Source organism: Tripterygium wilfordii, chromosome 10 (assembly GCF_013401445.1).
Source record: "Tripterygium wilfordii isolate XIE 37 chromosome 10, ASM1340144v1, whole genome shotgun sequence".
Classification (NCBI taxonomy): domain Eukaryota; kingdom Viridiplantae; phylum Streptophyta; class Magnoliopsida; order Celastrales; family Celastraceae; genus Tripterygium; species Tripterygium wilfordii.
Genome location: NC_052241.1, coordinates 2,734,147 through 2,753,980, shown reverse-complemented (window position 1 = coordinate 2,753,980; position 19,834 = coordinate 2,734,147). Strand labels below are relative to the sequence as shown.

At 39.2% G+C, this 19,834-nt stretch overlaps 4 protein-coding genes and 2 pseudogenes across 11 annotated transcripts; 3 read left to right on the top strand and 3 right to left on the bottom strand.

Annotated features, from left to right (window-relative positions):
- Positions 1–352: 352 nt before the first annotated feature.
- LOC120007753 lies at positions 353–1,808 on the top strand. Its single transcript, XM_038858170.1, has 3 exons — positions 353–565; positions 666–838; positions 1,338–1,808. Exons 1-3 carry the CDS (start codon positions 470–472, stop codon positions 1,471–1,473), a joined length of 405 nt encoding a protein of 134 aa, XP_038714098.1. The 5' UTR covers positions 353–469; the 3' UTR covers positions 1,474–1,808.
- On the bottom strand, positions 1,783–3,465 carry LOC120007228 (annotated as a pseudogene).
- Positions 3,466–3,542: 77 nt separating this feature from the next.
- Positions 3,543–4,444, bottom strand: LOC120008041 (annotated as a pseudogene).
- A 358-nt stretch (positions 4,445–4,802) lies between these two features.
- Positions 4,803–7,021, top strand: LOC120007036 (L-ascorbate oxidase homolog). 7 transcript variants are annotated; one of them, XM_038857192.1, is made up of 5 exons: positions 4,803–4,909; positions 4,992–5,077; positions 5,210–5,220; positions 6,074–6,353; positions 6,567–7,021. In XM_038857192.1, the coding sequence occupies exons 2-5, from the start codon at positions 5,075–5,077 to the stop codon at positions 6,747–6,749; spliced, it is 477 nt and encodes a 158-aa protein (XP_038713120.1). In that variant the 5' UTR covers positions 4,803–4,909; positions 4,992–5,074; the 3' UTR covers positions 6,750–7,021. The 7 variants fall into 7 exon arrangements, with proteins under 7 accessions (XP_038713120.1, XP_038713123.1, XP_038713122.1 ...); XM_038857195.1 differs by lacking the exons at positions 4,992–5,077; positions 5,210–5,220 and adding an exon at positions 5,625–5,768; XM_038857194.1 differs by lacking the exons at positions 4,992–5,077; positions 5,210–5,220 and adding an exon at positions 5,625–5,996.
- A 1,484-nt stretch (positions 7,022–8,505) lies between these two features.
- Positions 8,506–9,630, top strand: LOC120007227 (glycine-rich cell wall structural protein 1-like). Its single transcript, XM_038857435.1, has 2 exons — positions 8,506–9,169; positions 9,308–9,630. The coding sequence occupies exons 1-2, from the start codon at positions 8,506–8,508 to the stop codon at positions 9,628–9,630; spliced, it is 987 nt and encodes a 328-aa protein (XP_038713363.1).
- A 796-nt stretch (positions 9,631–10,426) lies between these two features.
- LOC120007825 (dihydrolipoyllysine-residue succinyltransferase component of 2-oxoglutarate dehydrogenase complex 2, mitochondrial-like) lies at positions 10,427–16,699 on the bottom strand. 2 transcript variants are annotated; one of them, XM_038858286.1, is made up of 15 exons: positions 16,519–16,699; positions 15,858–15,911; positions 15,665–15,739; positions 15,316–15,376; positions 15,201–15,228; positions 14,626–14,696; positions 14,265–14,345; positions 13,647–13,702; positions 13,486–13,530; positions 13,083–13,361; positions 12,829–12,923; positions 12,037–12,127; positions 11,806–11,916; positions 11,016–11,210; positions 10,427–10,923 (listed from the first exon to the last, which is right to left on the bottom strand). In XM_038858286.1, exons 2-15 carry the CDS (start codon positions 15,891–15,893, stop codon positions 10,732–10,734), a joined length of 1,416 nt encoding a protein of 471 aa, XP_038714214.1. In that variant the 5' UTR covers positions 15,894–15,911; positions 16,519–16,699; the 3' UTR covers positions 10,427–10,731. The 2 variants fall into 2 exon arrangements, with proteins under 2 accessions (XP_038714214.1, XP_038714213.1); XM_038858285.1 differs by having other exon boundaries at positions 15,858–15,907.
- Between the last annotated feature and the right edge of the window lie 3,135 nt (positions 16,700–19,834).

Here is a 19,834-nt window from a genome sequence, read left to right as displayed (position 1 = left end):
CAATTTACTTGTCCAAATTTAAATCAATATGAGCTTGGTCAATTAGGTACGTTCAAAATTCAATTCGGATTAGGGTTCGAACATGTAAATATTCTATAAACACGTAATGTTATTCGACTTGAAACTGACCCGAATCAATTTTTTAACACCCTACGTCCCTACATGTATATATTAATGTATGTTTGCCTATAATATAATTCAGAAAGGCAAAAGAATATACTCTTACGAGTCTTTCTACTCACAAAAATACATACAGTCGTGATTCACGAATGAGTAATCATTGGCCATCAAATTCCGTCCTCCCACTTTTGGCTTTTTCCGTGCTCGGCTACAACTTTTACGTTTCCTCCCTCTCTCTCTCTCATAATGCGTCTATGCATAGTTCCATCTTTTGTGACAAAGCAAGCATATATACAGAGCGACCAGGTTCAATGAACCCACAAATGAACATGAACTCCTCTCTCTCTCTATGCTATTTAACTTCCATTCATGCCCAAGAACCAAGACCAGATTAACTTCCATTCATGGCTTTGACAGCACAGAGTTTCACTCTGTCGTTCTAGCGGTACCTTGCATTATTTTCTTCTTCTTTTGCTATTGGTGTTTTTTTTTTCTTTGTAATTTTAATTGTGACCAATAGGTATTTTTCTCTTTCATGTTTGCAGATCCATGAATTGGCTGTTCCCTACCATTGTTGCTATTTTATTCCATCAACATCAGTAGATAGAGTCTGTGAATTGGATAAGCTTGTGAGACCCATTAAAGCAGAGTCAGAGCTGGACCATTCAACAGCTTCTTCTTTGTCGGTGGTGGCTGCTCCTGCTACTGTATTCTTTAGGTATGTTTTAAGTTTGTCAAATTCATACAACGGTTCTGTTAAGCCTGTGTTTATTCAACATTTAGCCTTCAATCTAGTTTTGAACTGTACATTGGTGGACTCTGGACTTTCTGAGTTGGGGATGGTGGGAGGCTGGGAGTGATTCACTTGGTGGGTGTAGAAATATTAAAGCCATTAAGAAGTTTCAATATTTGAAAAAAAAAATCGTTCATTCAGATGATTAAGTTAGCTATTTGAACCACTTAACGCATGTACTTGGGCGTTTCCCTCGTCACTGGAAAAAAGTACCAATGTTTGCCAATCTTGAAAATAGATCTACTGTGGAATCCTGGTGTTTCTAATAGTGACAGTCAAGAGTATGTGGCTGCAGCTTAACTAAATTGGTTTCTTCCTTAGAAAATAATCTCTTCTCTGATTATTTGAAATTGATAACTCTGAAAGCACAACTCAGCTTGATACCATAGAATATGCAAATGTTGAATTACTGGTGGCCTTTCAGAAACATCAAAGACAAGTATGCTTGGATTGCTGGTAATAGAAAACAAGAGTCTCAAGGCATCAGAACCAACATATCTGCTGTTCAAATAGAGTCTTCATTGGAAGGAAATACTGATGGGATTCAAAGCCTGGTGTAGTGGAATCAAGATGTCCAGTTATCAGGAATTTCCTACAAACTATGAACAGCTATATGTCCATTTGCAAGGAACTAGAATCAGCAAACAGACGGCAGAGCGTGGGAGCTACGGTTGAAACTTCTACGATCTTATGTTTGTGCTGAGAAGATACAGAGTTCCCCTTCGAAACTTCAGTTTTCTCGCATCATTGGCCATATGCCATGATGCATTTTTCTTATCTTTCTTCTGAAAGTGAGAGTGCTTTGTGAAATTGCGATGCTCATGAGTGTTTACTACTGAAATAAAAAAAAAGAAACTATCTTTATTAAGTCAAACTGAATCTAGTTTCCATTGAAGATCCCCCATGCTTTCTTTTGCTTTTTGCTTAACTGGTGCTTGGAAGAACAAGCAAACAACAAAAGCAGCAGATATTTGCTCCAATGAAAGGGTCAATCCAGTAAACATAAAAGAACTCCCAATTGTTATGCGGCTAATGCCATACTGAACATATGCCCAGCCAAATGCGTTGCGACTTCACACATCGGATAAGTATAAGAAAGTTAATGGTTAATATACATGGACGTGCCCATAACCTATTGCCTATGTTAGCTACGTACCCTCACGGGTGTGCGTGTAAAAGTAGTAATAGATGCATGTGGCTCGGAGTCGTGTTATACCAATGAAAGTGCAAACGATGGGAGAGTGGGCACAACGAGGACATTGTGACTTATCTTTAGGCCATTGACGAGGTTGATATCTCCCTAACACTTTAATCATATGTTGGAATGAATTGCACAATTAACTTGGCACCACCAACGGCACCGGTTGCCTGAGCAGGAAATCAGACAGCCATAGACATGAGTACATGACACCAGTTTGGTTTAAGGCCTGCAGCATAGGATGACAATGTAGTGGTGGGATTGAAGCTTGCACCTCCCATTGCATTGCCGACCATTGAAGGTCAACACAAAAGAAATGGCTACAATTGTTTTAATGAAAAGACTAGCCAGTGACAGGATCTGAACCCACAGAAATCTCACCGCGATTGACGATAAAATGCCCCGAAATGGCAAGCTGAACACTCATAGGGAGGTCAAATCTGCATCTCCGACAGCTGCCTTGCTGCATATCACCCTCTCCTTTGGTCTCCCTAGTTTTCTCAAGTATGGTTGGTATCTATCACTACAAAGCCAAAATGACAATAAGTTACAGCCTGTTGATAGCAATGTATAATATCTTAGTTGGTGGTTTCAAGTGCTTTTGTCCAGAGTCATATATTTAATACAGGACAGAAATTTGTACTGATTCATCTGCGCCCAGAATGTGATTTTTCCTATACTTGTCGAGGAACCAACTTGATGTTGAATTCAGAGTAGTCGTTTTTGTTAATATAAAACATTTTTCTTGGGGCTTTGCATTAACTGCTAATGTGGCAGCTTAGTTAAATAGACAGATTCCTTTGAAGAACAATATATACTGGTTGTCTTCAACTTCAAGGAGCTTGTTCACCAATTGTTAAAAACTACCACATATCGGGTAGTTGTTGGAATATGATCCAACATATAAGGTGGCCAATCACCTTAACACATAACAATTGGTTTTCCAAGTAAATCTTGAAGGCCGGTTGTTAGAGAGGACAAATCTGTCAACAAACTATTGTGTGTAAGTGAGGGGGCCCCGTTAAAAACTACCACATCGGGAGTTGTTGGAATATGATCCAACATATAAGGTGGGCCAATAACCTTGACACATGACAATAGGTTTTCCAAGTAAATCTAGGAGGCCGGTTGTCAGGGAGGACAAATCCGTCGACATACTGTTGCATGTAAGTGAGGGTCGTGTTAAAAACTACCACATCGGGTAGTTATCGGTTTTCCAAGTAAATCTTGGAGGCCGGTTGGGCCGGGTCTCCCTAGCCTAACACAAAGAGAACAAACCTGTAAGTCCATTGGGCCTAGTGCGGACAAACTGTTGTGTGTAAGTGAAAGCCCAAATTATAAGACCAATCTCCATTATTCACTTTTATGTGCTATTGACATCCATTTTACTTCACATGCTGCATTGCTGCCACACATGAAACATCCGTGAATACTATACAAAATACACTACATTTTCCTTAACATTACCTCTTATTACATGAAATCAGAGTCTTATTTTCACAGCAATTCTTCAGGTTTTCTTTTGCTTAATCGCTGCGGGGACAAGCAGGCGAAAAACCAATGCTGCAGAAATGGCTCCTACAAAAGGACCAATCCAATAAACATAGAAAAATTCCCAAGTGTTGTGCCAATTTTTCACATAAGCCCAACCAAATGCATTGGCAGGGTTCATAGAAGGACCAGTGTATCCAGAACCAGCTTTGAACAACCCCACAGTAGCTACAGCCAACAACCACACCTTCAAGAAAAAGCTTTTAGGACCCTTTAACATGACCATAAGGAGAGCAAGACAAAACAAAAAAGTCAACACCCCCTCAGCTATAACTCCAGTGTGCAAGTCTACCTTCAAAGAAGGTCCCACAAGATTGTGTTTCTATTGTGTTGGCATCAATTCCATGATCGCCTTGACACCACCGACTGCACCGGCTGCCTGAGCAGGAAACCGGACGGCCATGGATGTAAGAGACAAGTCAGGTTTAAGGCCAGCAGCACAGAATGAGACTGTGGTGGTGGGATTGAAGCTGGCACCACCCAAGGCAGTCCCAACAAGGGTGAAAATTAGCACAAATAGAGATGCAACAATGGTTGTTATGAAGAGACCTGCTAGAGATTGGAATTGAAGACCCAGAAATGTTACTATGAGTTATGTGAAGATCCCCAGAAATGGCAAGCTGAGCACCCACATGGATGTCAAAACTGCATCTGCTATTGCTCCCTTTACTGCATCCATGGATCCTCTGTTTCTTTTGTTTTCTGAGTCTTTGTTTTTGGTAACAAACAATATTGAATTCATCATAGAAGAGCAACAAAAGAGCACTCTTTGGAATCTTAGCTAATCTCGAAAGCAACATAATGAATATTCCCCATTTGTCTTTAATCGTTGTAGTTTACTCTGTCAATTGGTGGAAATATTTTATTCTAAACTTGGGTCTGATTGGCTTGGGGGCTTCAGGCCCATGAATCCATGATCACCACCGGGCCCTCCATTAACGAAGCAATTTGGGTAGAGATTCTTATGCATTGTTGGACCTCAGGTACGGACCACAAGCCTCATTCTTTTAAACAGGCTCGGTACTTCGGGCCCAAAAGCCCATAGGCATGACAGGCTCAGAACTTCAGGCCCATAAACCCATGATCACCTTGGGCCTTCTAGAAAAGAAGTTTTTCCGCATCACTCATAAATGGCAACATTTCCTGTTAAATTAGGTCAAAATTTTCTATGAACCCTAAAGATAAACGCGATTGCAATTGGGGACGCATTGACCTCCTCCGAATGACATTCGATTTTTCTTATTATGGTTAGTATAAATTTCTTCGCTTTTTTTGTGATTTGGGTTTTTCTTTACTCTGTGATTTCTTTGTCTGTTACTCTGTTGGCAGAGAGAGACCCATCAATCGTGAAGGACAAGCAAGTTTCAATTTAGGAGTGTCTCTAGGTTGAAATTGCTTACTAAGCTCTCGTGATGGTGGAAAGTAGTCATTCTATAAAGTAAATCTTCAGAAAGACTGATGTTGCCAAAGGCTCTACAAATTGGAGGGGGGGGGGGAGTCTTGTAATTTTTATTCAAGAGAAACATATATTTTGCAATAAATTTATGGTGGAATCAACGTCAGTAGCATTAAATATTTTTGGTTTTTTAACCAGTCTCAGTCTTCATGTCTGATGATGATTGAAATATGAATTATTTTGGTTTTTTCCTTTAGTAGTTACGATAAGCATGGATCCTTTCTCATTTTAGCCTTACCAATGTAAAGGCTCTCATTGGACAAATTACTGGTAAGCATGGAGTTTTATTCACTTTGAAGATGGGAAGATAGTCATCTGGCCTAAACCTGTTGTGTATGTGGGATTGTTGAGCATATGTGTGATTATCTTGTATCCTTTGCATATAAAAGAAGGATTGTTTGTTTAAAGATAATAAAATAGATTTAGTTCCTTTTAACTTTATGATTTTTCACTTAAAAACATTTCTCTGCTTGGATTTGTAACATCATTTTCTACAAACTTATCAGGGGTCCCTTTAGTGAATGGATGTCACTTATACATTGCCTGATATGAAAATACAGAAGATGGTTGAAGGAGAAAGAGTGGCTGAGAGTGAAGATAGAATCGGCCAAGTATCAGATGGTCTTCTCCACCTAGTTGACAATATGGAGGTTGCTACAGCTCCCTTTAGTGAATGGATGTCACTTGTACATTGGCTGATACGATAATACAGAAGATTGTTGGAGGAAAAAGTCAACTGTCAGATGGTCTTCTCCATCGCGTTCTTTCTTTCCTTGCAACCAAAAATGCTGTAGCAACATGCACATTGTCAACTAGGTGGCAGGCCCATAAATGCTCTAGTTACTACAAAATGGAATTTAAGTTTAGCATTGGCTAAGGTGCTTCTTCTTCGTTCATCAAATATTAAAATGTTTCGTCTCATGCATTGTGACCTTGTTGACGGTTCCTGTCTCAGTTGTTGGATATATGCGGCTGTTAGACCAAATCTGCAAGGTTGTTATCATTATGGAATGATCAACACAACTCGTACAATTCGACTTCAGAATTCTGCTCCAGTTATTAATTGCAAGCACCGATATGCTGTCAATAGTGTGTCCTTCATACCAGCTGACAATCCTCTTAAGCTTGCTGACTATTTCAAGATATCAGGAGTTGTCAGCCTTCATAGTATCACAACAGTCCCACTGGTGCTGGTGCTTACCTCCAAACTTCTGTCATGGCAGCCGACTTTAGAGGTTACGTGAGATTGTTTTTGAAATCGTAGAAACGAATAGGTGTACATGTTAACATGCTCAGTTAATTGTTTCAGAGTTCTTGTCATGCATCTTCCTGAATTCTCACATTTTGACATACTTAGCGTGATATATGTACACCTATTCGTTTCTACGATTTCTGGTGGTGACAGGGAAGGCATATTTTGATTGTTCTGTGGTACTTTATTAATGCAGATGTATCCAAATTCATGGACTGCGGTTTATATGCCTCTGGACGATGTAGGAATGTGGAACGTGAGGTCTGAGAACTGGGCACGCCAGTACTTAGGACAACAATTCTATCTTCGTGTATATTCACCTGCAAACTCATGGAGGGATGAATATCCGATCCCAAGCAATGCTCTACTATGTGGTTGAGCAGTCGGGCATCGAGCTTGACCTCTACAAAGTTGGCATGGTTAGGACTTAGCAGGGGGTGTCACGAGCGGGTGACAGGGTCCTCAAATGAAAACTAAGTACCATTTCTGTGTTGGGGATTACACAATACTTGAATCGAAGAATTTTGCCTTCCTTTGATGTTCTATTGCGCTTCTTGTTTTCTTTCCCATTAATTTATTGTTTAATGTAGAAACACTGCATTTGGTAATAGAACTGTTCCTTCCGCCCACACAATTTCTCCCAGCTTGCTATATTTAGGCCCCTTATTGAGATTACTTGCAGGCTTTTGAAAAATTGTAGAGGAATGGAAAATGAAGGTTGATGCAAGAGCAGACTAATTGAACGGTCCAGAATTTTTATGCATTTTTCATATTCAATTTTATTTTTTTTGAAATAAAAATATATTGTTGAATGCGTAAAACCATTCAAAACATATTCATAATTTTTATTTTATTTTTTAAAATTTGTAGTGGCTTCACAACAGAACCTTTAGAGCATGTCCAGACACTCGCCTTACCACTGGGCTACCCTGTCAATCCCCGGCTCTTCACATCTTTACTCACATCTTTACTCTTATCATGAAACGTGTTCCTCAATCAATCAAATTCACATCAGCATTACAAAGAACTCATCTTTTGCCATCTCTTTAACACACCAGCTTCTTTGTCCATCTCTAGTAAAAGGCTTTACTGTGAAATGTGAATCACTAAACATGCACTGTCCACCCAACTCTCTCCCTGCCACTATGTAATGAAAAATAAGCAGTTATCTATCATTACTCTTGTCTCTCTCTCGATCTTTAGCTCAAGCTCTTCAATGCCTCGGGGTATGGTTTAGTGTTGCTTATTGCCAATTACTTTTACTTACAGAGATAATAAAGTCACCATATATAGGAGTCCACAGGCAGTAGCTATATATATTGAATGCAACTAATTACTGCAGAGCAGAGTAAGTATGCTTGGGGTAGGAGTGTCGACATAGTTGTCCAAGTTATTACACAGAAGGTATGGCTTTCATGCCTTCCGGCAACCAATTTGTTCCCAAAAAAAGTATAAATCAATAGGTAGGAACCATCAGATCAGGTCCAAGAATATTTTGATTACACATTAAGTTGATGATTTTATGGAATTGGACTGGGCAAAGTATATGCTTGAGGGATTATCAAAATAAAAAAATTTTATGCTTGAGCAATAGTAGGGTAAACAGAATACTTAGTGGTCCTAACAAACACTTGTTTTTGGTAGCAAGGAACCATCCAACTTTCGAATAGCTAAGAAGGCGTAAACTTTGACCGACGACAGATAAAATTGGGGGTCAAAACTCATGCAAGTGAAATGGAACTCCTAACTTTATCAGGAAATGATTAGAAAAATCCAGGAAAATACTTCTAATTGGTTCAAACTCTCCTTAACCGCATACGAAAAGGTCCAAAACAATCATCTGACTTAAGTTCAGAAATAAAACCAACTAAGCTATACCTCCGTAGATAGATTATAACTAACACAGCTTGGCATGGGATCTAAAGCCATCGTTGACTTAGTTTTTGGCATTAAATTTCCCGCCACTTCCCCAACGGTTCCAGCGCGTAGTCGCAGCAATGAAACTGTACGTATTAATGGCTGTCTAGTAGAGCAATGCATGATTGCCTGGTTCAATTCATAGTTTCACATTATATTATATAAGGACTGGACAGCCTTAAGCAAACAAGATCAAACAGCAACAAAGCTGATAGACAATGGGTGTCTCTCAAAAATGGCTCGCAATTGTTCTGTTTATTGTCCTCCATCTTTGTGCAATCAGTCTTGGTGATGAAAAAATTGACAAAACCAGATACCGTGATTATGACGGCCATTGTCAATGGGGACGACGCTGTCGTGGCCGTGGGTTTGGTGGTCGAGGGCCTGGTGGACGTGGAGGAGGACTAGGAGGTGGTGGTGGTTTCGGTGGTGGTGGTGGAGCTGGAGGAGGTATTGGTGGTGGCGCAGGTGGAGGAGGGGGATTAGGAGGTGGTGGCGGAGCTGGAGGAGGTATTGGTGGTGGCGCAGGTGGAGGAGGGGGATTAGGAGGTGGTGGCGGAGCTGGAGGAGGAATTGGTGGTGGAGCGGGTGGAGGAGGGGGATTAGGAGGTGGCGCAGGTGGAGGAGGGGGATTAGGAGGTGGTGGTGGAGCAGGAGGAGGTGGTGGGGTTGGTGGAGGTGCAGGAAGCGGAGGCGGATTCGGAGCTGGTGGAGGAGTTGGAGGAGGAGCTGGAGGAGGAGTTGGTGGTGGAGGAGGTCTTGGAGGGGGTGGTGGAGGGGGTGTGGGTGGTGGTTCAGGTCACGGTGGAGGTTTTGGAGCTGGTGGAGGTGTAGGTGGTGGTACTGGTGGAGGTTTAGGTGCTGGTGGAGGTGGAGGTGGAGGTGGAGGTGGAGGGGGAGGTGGTGGTGGTGGTTCAGGCCATGGTGGAGGCTTTGGAGCTGGTGGTGGCGTAGGTGGTGGTGCCGGAGGAGTTGGTGGTGGTGGGGGAGGGGGTGGGGGTGGAGGTGGTGGTGGTGCAGGTGGGGGATCAGGTCATGGAGGTGGATTTGGTGCAGGTGGGGGTGTAGGTGGTGGAGCTGGTGGAGGCATCGGAGGTGGAGGAGGAGCTGGAGGAGGCGGAGGGGGTGGTATTGGTGGAGGGTCTGGTCATGGGGGAGGATTTGGCGCAGGAGGGGGAGTAGGAGGTGGTTCTGGCGGAGGACTTGGAAGTGGTGCAGGTGTAGGTGGTGGTCATGGTGGAGGAATCGGGATCGGGATTGGGATTGGCATAGGAGTAGGTACCGGGTCCGGCACTGGCGTTGGAGCTGGAACTGGATCTGGCAGCGGAGGTGGTGGCCATTGAAAGTGAATTTTTTTTCGCTAAACACAATCTTTGTGACATTAATCGTGACCTTAGCTGCTTCAAGTGTGGATTTCGTGGTTATTCAAAATAATTAACTGAAATTGTATTTTGATAATAATTTATAATATTGTATCTTTTTTTAAAATGATTTTTGTGAATCATTAATTCATTTTATTTTGTTTTGAGGTAAAATAAGCATAATTATGTTAGTATGTTACTAGTCCACCAGCACTTAAATCACATGTGGCCGAGTTAACAAGGACCTCAATACTCAATAGTCAACAATAAATCATTTAATTGGGTCATTTATATTCAATCTAAGGATGAATTCTTCTAATTGCAAGATCAAAATTTAATTTTCACATAAATTTTCCTAATTTGTCAAGAAAATTCAAATTTATGCAAACTAAAGTCATTTCGTTACTTGTTTTATAAAGGTTTTAAATCCCAAAATTTCATTCCATAATAATAAATTAAAACAATAAAATAAGTCAATCTGATGTCATCTTTGCTAACATATTATATTTCTAAGGAATAACAGTTATACCTAGCAACACATTAATGGCCTACGAATTTATAAACGCTAACAATAAGAACACCCACCAAATAACATATATCGTTTAGTATGATTAATCTTCTTTAGCGTTCATTCTTATTGGGCAAGCTAATATCGCATACAAGTTTTTGTTGTTTCCCATTTTAGCTGATTTTTCTAGTTTCTAGAGATGGTTCCGCGACCACTTTATACGATCGTAATTTAGGATTTTTTTTCCTTAATAAATCTGCTTGATATCACTTCACCAAATGAAATTATATAACAAAAGCGTTAAAAACCAATAAACAAAAGCCCATTCTAGGGCCCATGGGCTTACTGGTTCACCATTTCAGCAACCAAAAACAAATCCAAGCATCAGCTCAACCCAAATCCTTCGAGACGCGATGCAAAAGAGCCTCTTTGTTTGAAATTCGAACAATTTTCTTAGCTTTCAGATTAATAAGACACATTATGCCTACAAAATTTCGACATCTGAAAAGTTTATTCAATAAAAGTATCCTGAATCTCATGCAAAGCTGCAATTCATTCTATCAGCAGAGCTTTCTTCACACGTCAAGAAGAAGCCTTCGTGGGTCCTCCACAACATCTTTGATGCGGCGCAAGAAAAAGACGGCCTCTCTTCCATCAATCAGCCGATGATCATATGTTAGCGCAATGTACATCATTGGCCTGGGGACTATATCGCCTCCCACAACCATTGGACGTGTCACTATAGAGTGCATTCCAAGGATAGCTGACTGCAAATAAAATTTTGATAAAATTTTATATTGTTCAACATCATGTCAATCAACTAAGTCAAGTGAGGAGGTTTGAGTAGAGCCAGCAATACCTGTGGGGGGTTGATAATTGGCGTACTTAGAAGACTTCCATACACGCCACCATTGGATATTGTGAATGTACCTCCAGCCATATCATCAATGGATATAGTACCTTCATTCGCTTTCTTTCCCAGGGTACTGATCTCCTTCTCTATCTCTGCAAAGTTCATTTTTTCGGCATTGCGAAGAACCGGAACAACAAGTCCCTGGAAGGGATTCAGTGTCAAACACTTTCAATTTTTATTTACTCATCAAATTGCCAGGGAGCATTAAGGCAAAATGTAAAATAAACCTTGTACTAAATGCCACACTGCATGGAGGAGATGGCTGTATGAAGGGGAAGCATACTGCTATAACCTATGCAAACTATAGTAGTTAACTTGGGACCTTCAATAGCCATATAAATTTGCCTTCAAACTGAGTAGTCATGAATTCTAACTAGGTAATCATACATTAGTACAATTGTTAGTTCCAGGAGCATGTGAGAGCTCAATCCTCTAAACACTGCTTAAGAGTAGTATTCTTCTAATCCACTTTTTCTCCAGCTTAAGAATAGCGTTCATTCATAAGCCTTTTTCTCATTTTATTTTTAATTAACATATCTTACGACTGACAAAAGTGACCATCACATTCGTGAAAACCTGAGTACTGTGGCAACTGATAACAATATCTAAATCCATTAGTGCCTTAAGTAACTTAAACATTCATGCTGTCAATGTACTAAATCTGGAGTTACATAAATGTAAAACCACGTAAGTGTGACATAGTTAAATTAGTTCAACAAAGAACAAATATCCATACCTTAGCAGTGCCAACAGCAATGCTGATATCAATGTAATCTCGATAAATGATATCATCTCCATCAATGACGGCATTGACCACTGGCTGACTTTGGAGTGCACTTACAGCAGCCTAATAAAAGAACAATGATGACATCAATATAAGGTGACATGAAGTTCAGAAAGTCTAAAAGAATCCACCACATCATATAAACATGCACTAGAACTTTGTATAGATACTACCAGTACTTACTTTAACAAATCCTGACATAAATCCCAATTTAACTCCGTGTTTTTGGACAAAGGCATCTTTATAATCCGAACGAAGCTTCATCAGGTTGGTCCTGCATTTTGTGTAATGTGAAGGATAAAATCAAGCAAGCTAAACAACTGTGTAATTTCAAGAATATCGTAGAAACAGAGGTTGAAGTTAAAAGCAATTATAATTTTGTTCACTACTTATTTGACTTTCTTTTTTTCCTCAAGGAACTTGTAGATTTGTTCTGGATTAAAATACAGCAAGCTCTTACTTCGTCTTTCCTTTAATAAGTCATCAAATTTGGTGCTTTTTGATCCCCAGTTGCTATGGGGAACAAAGGACGAAATACAATAGATTCCTCCATTTGGGACTGACAAAGACCGTCAACCGTCCACTCAACTCAAGACTTCGCTTGGACCGGTAATGACTAGGGGATACGATTCAGGCAATGCATTATATGACATTAATTCAGTCAACTACAATCACTCATACCCTCCAAAAGAATCATTACACTATCAGCATCAAATGAATCAAGACTTCACAGGGTGTTTGGGAATAATGATGAATAATATTGTATTCTTGTTTAATTAAAAACAAACCTAGTAGATATGCCTACTTATCCTAACCAGATTAGTTCCAATTTGGACTAAGTTCAAGTGACAAAAAAGTTGCCAGATGTTAGTCTAAGTTGTTTTTTTTAAGAATCCGCAACACCCCTCACTGAGATATACTTGATCCAGCTACACTTCAACAAAATAAGAGAAGAGAAGGTGAACGTGAACCTACATATCGACCTCATTGAATGTAGTCAGCAGAGCAAACGTATTTTGAGAATCTTTCAAGCGGGTTGCCACTCGTTTCCTCAGTCTTGTCATAGGAACCTGCAAACATTTCCAATAAGAAAAAGCATTACAAACTTGTACCTAAGAGAACATCCTTATCCCTTACAATGAGGAAGGATGTAAATAGCCTTATTAAGGGGCTATGAAGTATGAAGTATGAACCTTGCATATGCTAGAATAAACAACATTCTAACTTACTCGTCTCTCCCTATCCTTGGGAGGAAGCTGAGGTTCTGACGATGCGGATCTAGGAGGTGAAGGGGCTTGAACTGCAGGCTGTGGTGCCGAAGGTGATCTATCCTTCTTGACAGGGGAGGATTCTGCTTTAGGTATTTTCTTATCTGCACTCTCCTCTGCTGCAGGAGGTGGAGGAGATGATTTTTCCGATGGTGCAGCTTGTGGTGCCCCTTCACCTGATTTTGAAATTACAGCAACCTTGGTACCTGCTTCCACATTATCACCTTCCTTGGCTACAAACTACTACCAGTTACAGGACAAATGAAAAAGATATGAAAAAAGTAAGGTTAAAATAAAATTGTAACAATAAAGGATTAAAAAGAGTAACAAATTGCTGGACAATTTAATGTTGTTGCGCACCAACCTTTTGAATAGTGCCAGCTTCAGGACTAACCACGTCTATTGTCACCTAGAGGAAGACAGAGAAGAAGCACATTAGAAATGTTCAGAATGCCCACTTTCACCACAACAAGTTACAATCATTAGAAATTGCAGATTTTTAGTGATTATCCTCACAAATAATACCTTGTCTGTTTCAATCTGCGCAATTGGCTCATCAACAGCAACTTTGTCACCAGGATCTACAAATATGCACCATATATACAAGTTTCAGGAGCCACATACCTAATAGATAATACATATCCATTTGAACTTGTGAACAAGCTAATATCATGTAGAAACACTCTCAAAGAAGTATCAGTACATTAAGTTACTTAAGTATGAATGATAGAAGAGTAGAGGAAATGAGGGATGAAACTGGGGAGTGTTGGAAGTGATCGAAAGGCAAAAAACTTGTTTCCCATGAGTTTAGTATGAAAGATGGATATACAAAAAGACATAATGTGGCCATAAGGTCTTACCTTTCTAATTTTTTTTAAAAAAATTGCAGGAAACGATTGAGATTATGATTTGTGATAACAAAAACATCCTCCTTTTATCTTATAATTTCAATGAATTTTCTATCCAGTTGTGGAGGGAAATTTTTTTAAAATAAGAAGATATTTTGCGGGTATTTTCATCCTCTTAACTTTTTTGCCAGCTAAACCATGAAACAATATTCATTTTTCTTCTGAATCTTTCTCACCCCTTTTCACTCAAACAGAACTAAGAATAAAAGAAAATTCAGCTATAAATACAACGTACTTTTCAAGAATTTTGCAATGGTGCCATCAGTAATAGATTCACCCATGAAAGGGACAACAGCCTCCACCAAGTCTCCTTCAGCTAGCAGTAAACAATAAAATAAAGATTAAATTTGATAAAAATAATGTGAAGTTACATGATAAGACCTAAAAAGACTTGACTTGAAGTAGTAAGATAGGATATAAATTCAATGAGAGTGATGAAAGTATGATCCCATATAGAAATGAATGGAGGAAACGACTACACATAGTGGATTCCCGTTGATTTTCTTATAGACTCATGTAGCTGGCTCCAAACTTTTAGGATAAAGGCTTGGATAATGACAATGAAGTTATATGATCAGCAAGTCCTCGTGATTTACCATTGCCTGAAGAATATGATCTATGACTTGGTCGGATAAAATACTCTGGTTGAAGCACCACATTGATGTCTCTATAAACAAAAAGATCAGGACGAATTAGAAGAATAAGATATTGACTATTGAGTACCAAAATTTCACATCTTTAAACGCCCTCCTTTTCTATTGGTGTTTCTATTTTATATTCAAATTCACTTCAAAACCTGGGGATAACAAAAGGTCTCCCATAAACCTCTAAAGAAGAAAACTATGTAGACTGTAAAGTATCATATACATGCAAAATCTAGAAAGCTATCTATTTTCCGGTGTTAAATAAAAGTATAAGGTCCACATTCCACAATCATCAGTTATTGGAAAAACATGCATTAGAAATGTGATAAATCTCCATTATGGAGAGATTGGCACCTCCCAACTCTACAAAAGAGAGAAAATCATAAGACTCACTGCAAGCAGCAAATCCTATTTCCCGATCTCTAAAAGGGGAGAAAACATAGAGCAACATCAACAACAATGAGACCAAGTATTTTTGGGGAAAATTTTGATAGTCAAATACAGCATAAAGATAAGAGCTCACTAACCTCCCTGGCTTTGAATAAACACGACTTCCTGAATCAAAGAAATTATAAAAATCAAGAAAGAAAAATGTAATGAGTATACAAAAGCAAATCATAAATCAGAACTTTACAACAATACCTAAGAATTTGCCATAATTGAAGCTTTGCACATGTTGAGAGCTGATCCCATAGATCAAAGCCTGCAAAATACGTAATAGGTTTCCCAATCAAATTCCTGTATAATCCAATTCTTTAATTGGAAGTAATCTACAACTAATGGCCAGGGGGTTAAAGATAGAGGGCTAAAATATTAGACAATATTTTATCACAATGACATATGAGGTTTAGAATCAGTCTGCCTTGCAAACCTAAAATTTTTAGACAACATGCCAATTGAGCACAACTACGAGGATATCCTAAAGCCATGGAGAAAAGGACTCTGATATGTCTAGTAAGATGCAAGAGCAACAAAAAAGGATCATCACTACCTCATTTTGTGTAGTGTTGTAACGTCCTGGGCCGCTGATTGAAGGCCTAACCTTTGACGCTGACCGTCCAACCACCTTAGAATATTGATAAAAATAAAACAGGTCAAAATTTAAGCTATGAATACTACATGGCTGAGCCACAGCTTAGATAGATACAAAGTTTAAAACCCCAGATTATACTATTATACAATACCGGAACAACTTTGCGGCGAATGACTCCCCAAAACATTTTGTTAAGCTGACCTGTCTAATACATATGTGAAATATTGTTAGACATTTGAACAATTTGGGAGGAGATAGACAGAGAGAGAAAGAGAGGAATTCATATTATAATTCAGAAGATAGGATAATTTGGGGTAACATGATCCTTCACAATAACCTAAACAGATTAGTCTTGCTGCCAGGAAATCCTAAATATATGTCCCCCGCTTGATCATATTACTTATTACTTGTTTTTCTCTGTAGCTTTACCTGATAAGTGATCACTGATCAGACTGACAATCTTCTAGGGGGAAAAAGAACGACAATAATCATCTACTACTCTAGTGCTTTCAAAACCAACAACGACACCGATCACATGCGAATTCTAACTTTTTTCGTTGAATTATTATCTAATATTCCTCTACTTTCTGAGAAACCAAACAGAGGATAAAAATAGCACAATAATAAGAACAGATTAAATGCTATATAACGCTTCAAAGATCTCTGGAACTGACAAAAGAAATTTCCGCATCTTCGATACGATATGAACATGTAGACATCAATCTACTTAGAATCACAAAATATATACACGTACATGAGAGAAATGTTTCAAAAATATGGCAGAATAAGATGATCAGAAAACGTATACGTACAAAGCCAGAGCAGATAGCTAATGGCGACCTCTGATTCTGAAAGTCGAGTATGGAGGATTGGAAGCCCAAGAAGCAAAGTATAAACTTGCGTTTCGAATTCTGAGTATTCTTTTTCGCTTACTTTTCTATTTCTCTCTTCTAGGGATTCAGAGCTGGTTTGGCGCTGGCGGCCTCTTACAGTAAGCCACTTTAAGAAGGATGGGGGTAGTTTAGTAATTATAAGAACTCGAACGTTCGATGCCACCCTGTCCTCATTCAACGGCGACGAGCCAGATTTATTTCCATGTTTAAGCGAACGGTAAATTACTAAATTGAGATTTTTTAATAGGAAATCACCAAATCTGCTTGATATTGACCTTTCTTCTTCTAATAAGAAAGTTTTTGGATAGATATGACCCAAAAGTGCAAACAAGCGCGTGCCCGAGTAAAGGTGTTGAGCAAGAGCCTAGAGGTGTCAATGGGCCTGGGTTGGGCCGGCCCAACATGTTAACAGAGAGCTAATTTGTGTCCGCGCTTTTTTGGGCTGAACTTGGGTTAATCGGGTCTATGCTTTGAGCCCAATTTGCTCCAACTTCTTTGTCGGCTCGGGCTTGGGTAGAGATTCAGGTCTGATGCATGGGATAAAAAATTCAAATCCCTCCCAGCCCAGCCCATGATCAACTCTAACTCATGGTCATAAACAGTCATTAAGGTCGATTTTTTTTTGACATAAAAATAATTGACCAATCGGCTGGTTGTGAGATGCAATGGGTGTATTATTGGCTATATATAACCCATGGGTTTGCCAACCAAGACATATGACACAACATAATATGATGAAAAATTCTCAAGTGAGGGATCCATCTAACATCATTCATTTACTGTAAGTGTGACCCCCACATGTGATGGGACCCGCGCGTGAATGATGTTAGATGGATCCCGCACTTTAAATAAAGTGTGAGATCCCGCACTTGAGAAGCCTTCATAATATGACATCTCAAGCATTCACTCTTTTTCTCTACCCTTCTCTCTAAATGCATCACGAAATTTTGGTGCTCCATACAAACATCTAATTTCCGATTCGCATTCTTGTTCTTCCAAGTTTTTAAGGTTTCACTTTCGATAGTACAAACGCAAGTGAAAGGAATATTTGTTGTATCGTTAAGGAAATTAACCGGTATCCAGATATACTTCCAAATTGATGGGGGTTAATTTACCCTTAAGAAGAGCAACATTATAACATGCCTCGAATCATCATATCTACTAAATCTATTTTCCACTAATATTATCCCCAATTTCTCCAACACAATCAGGCAATTCAATCCCCCACGAAAGAGCTGTTTAAGGTCGTCATCCACCTTAGTAGGCATCATGGGGTCATTTGGATTGGGAATGTCCTCTTGGGAATCATATAGGTCGACAGCAGCTTTCAAGGCCTGCAAAGAATGATCATCATTTAAAACAGGTATGACCAGCAAAATCAAGGTTTTACTGATGCAGCGGAACAACAAAAGAATCAAACCAACATTTGATTTAAAACCAACAACACTGGAATCCATCATAAATTGAGAGAAACCTCTCTAGAGTTTTGATATATTTGATAAAGTAGAAAATAATGATCACTAAGACTAACTACAATCCTAATATGACATAAAATGTAAAATGAAAATACCCCAAAAACAGAAAATGACCAATAAGAAGTCCTAAAAAACGGAATTTCGCAAAACTATAGTGGGGTTAGTTTTGGCCACTAGTTCTGCTCAAAACGTCGTTTCACATCAACCAATCAAATTTCATCGAATTATGATAATGTTGAAGAAATTCGAGCCCAACAAACCAAGGCAAAAAAAAATGATTTATACTGGCCTGTACTTACTCCAACTTTCAGACCAATCCTACATCATTTATCCCTTAAAAATTTGATTCTGCTAACTAAATTTAATCATCGTCATCAGAAAGAATAACACCATAAATACTTCAAGTGGGTATGTTTATAGACAGAAAGATTAAAACGTTCACCATAGAAGGACGCATTTAAGAGTTCCATTACCTGTAAATCATCCATACTGTCGATATGATTTAAAGTAAATACCATTATGTTAGCAATAAAGAATTTGACTGCAAATTAGGCAAAAAGGTATTTGGGGGACCTCTCTCAGGAGAAATTTCAAGCTATATTACCATTTCTTCCATTTTTCTTCTTCCCAAATTCCTCAGCTTGACCTTTTGTGCCTGTCGTGTCGTCGTGGTATCTTTGGTCATCAAAACACAAATTTAGTCTAATTTACAATAAGAACAAAGCGTGTGAAGCTTATCTCATTAAGCTTGTTGTATTTAAGTATTCCTAATCGACACCATACAAACTTACTTTTTAGAGATCTAAGATGGGTTTAAACTCACGGCGTCAACCCCTTATGCACATAAGTTGTCCATATGACAACAGAATAAGTTAGGCAAAAACCTAGCACATGGCCACAAATGTATAACTCCTTATTTATATGGAGCAAGCCCACCCTTAACCACTAACAAGACATTTTCCTAGGCTTGAGTAAGTTGGGCCTAGACCATTTGCTTTGATCTAAGGAAAAACAAAGTCGTGCGGACCCGATATATCCATGGGAATCGGACAACCCAAAACAGATAATATTGTTGATGTGAAACAAAGTTGTGCGGGCCCAATATATCCACGAGAATTGGACAATATTGTTTGTGTGAAACAAAGTCGTGCGGGCCCGATATATCCACAAGAACCGGATAATTCAAAGTGGACAATATTATTGGTATGTACGGGGGTATGGATTTACAACATGATACCAGAGCAATTCGGTCTAGTTGAACATGGCCTCTACTCCATTTGTTGGGTTTAGCATAACCCAGCCCACAAGTGTGAGGCCTTAAGTCCTACATCGGTAAGATGTGGGAGCAACTCCTTGTTTATGAGGAGCAAACCCACCCGTAACCACTAACAAGATATTTTCCTAAACTTGACTAAGTTGGACCTAGTCCACTTATTTGGATCTAAGGGGAAACAAAGTCATGCGGATTCGATGTATTTACGGGAACCGAACAATCCAAAGCGAATAATATTATTGATGTGTATGGGGGTGTGGATTTAAAACAATATGATTTGATCTTAGCATAGTCGGCTCCAAGGGGAGGCCAGATAGGCAGTCGCCTAGGGCCTCTCATGAGGGAGGGGCCTCACTTTTCATTAAATTATATATCTTTTTAGGTGTATATAGGCAGTACAGTGTACTTGTCAATTGATATAAGAAAAAAATGGATTAGGGGGATCCGCAATTAGTTTCAAATTGTAGAGTTTACAATTGGAATCCAA

What these genes read in the sequence shown, in the direction of transcription:
- LOC120007825 (XM_038858286.1), bottom strand. Translation starts at nt 15,893, where the DNA reads ATGTTTTGGGGAGTCATTCGCCGCAAAGTTGTTCCG. An exon ending in CCAAGGATAGGGAGAGACGA is followed by an intron (nt 12,924 to 13,082) that starts GTAAGTTAGAAT and finishes AAATGTTTGCAG; the next exon opens with GTTCCTATGACAAGACTGAG. An exon ending in TTATGTCAGGATTTGTTAAA is followed by an intron (nt 11,917 to 12,036) that starts GTAAGTACTGGT and finishes TTCTTTTATTAG; the next exon opens with GCTGCTGTAAGTGCACTCCA.
- LOC120007753 (XM_038858170.1), top strand. Translation starts at nt 470, where the DNA reads ATGCTATTTAACTTCCATTCATGCCCAAGAACCAAGACCAGATTAACT. An exon ending in TTCACTCTGTCGTTCTAGCG is followed by an intron (nt 566 to 665) that starts GTACCTTGCATT and finishes TCATGTTTGCAG; the next exon opens with ATCCATGAATTGGCTGTTCC. An exon ending in CCTGCTACTGTATTCTTTAG is followed by an intron (nt 839 to 1,337) that starts GTATGTTTTAAG and finishes GTGGCCTTTCAG; the next exon opens with AAACATCAAAGACAAGTATG.
- LOC120007036 (XM_038857190.1), top strand. Translation starts at nt 6,027, where the DNA reads ATGTTTCGTCTCATGCATTGTGACCTTGTTGACGGTTCCTGTCTCAGT. An exon ending in CATGGCAGCCGACTTTAGAG is followed by an intron (nt 6,354 to 6,566) that starts GTTACGTGAGAT and finishes TTATTAATGCAG; the next exon opens with ATGTATCCAAATTCATGGAC.
- LOC120007227 (XM_038857435.1), top strand. Translation starts at nt 8,506, where the DNA reads ATGGGTGTCTCTCAAAAATGGCTCGCAATTGTTCTGTTTATTGTCCTC. An exon ending in TGGTGGAGGTGGAGGTGGAG is followed by an intron (nt 9,170 to 9,307) that starts GTGGAGGTGGAG and finishes GTGGTGGTGCAG; the next exon opens with GTGGGGGATCAGGTCATGGA.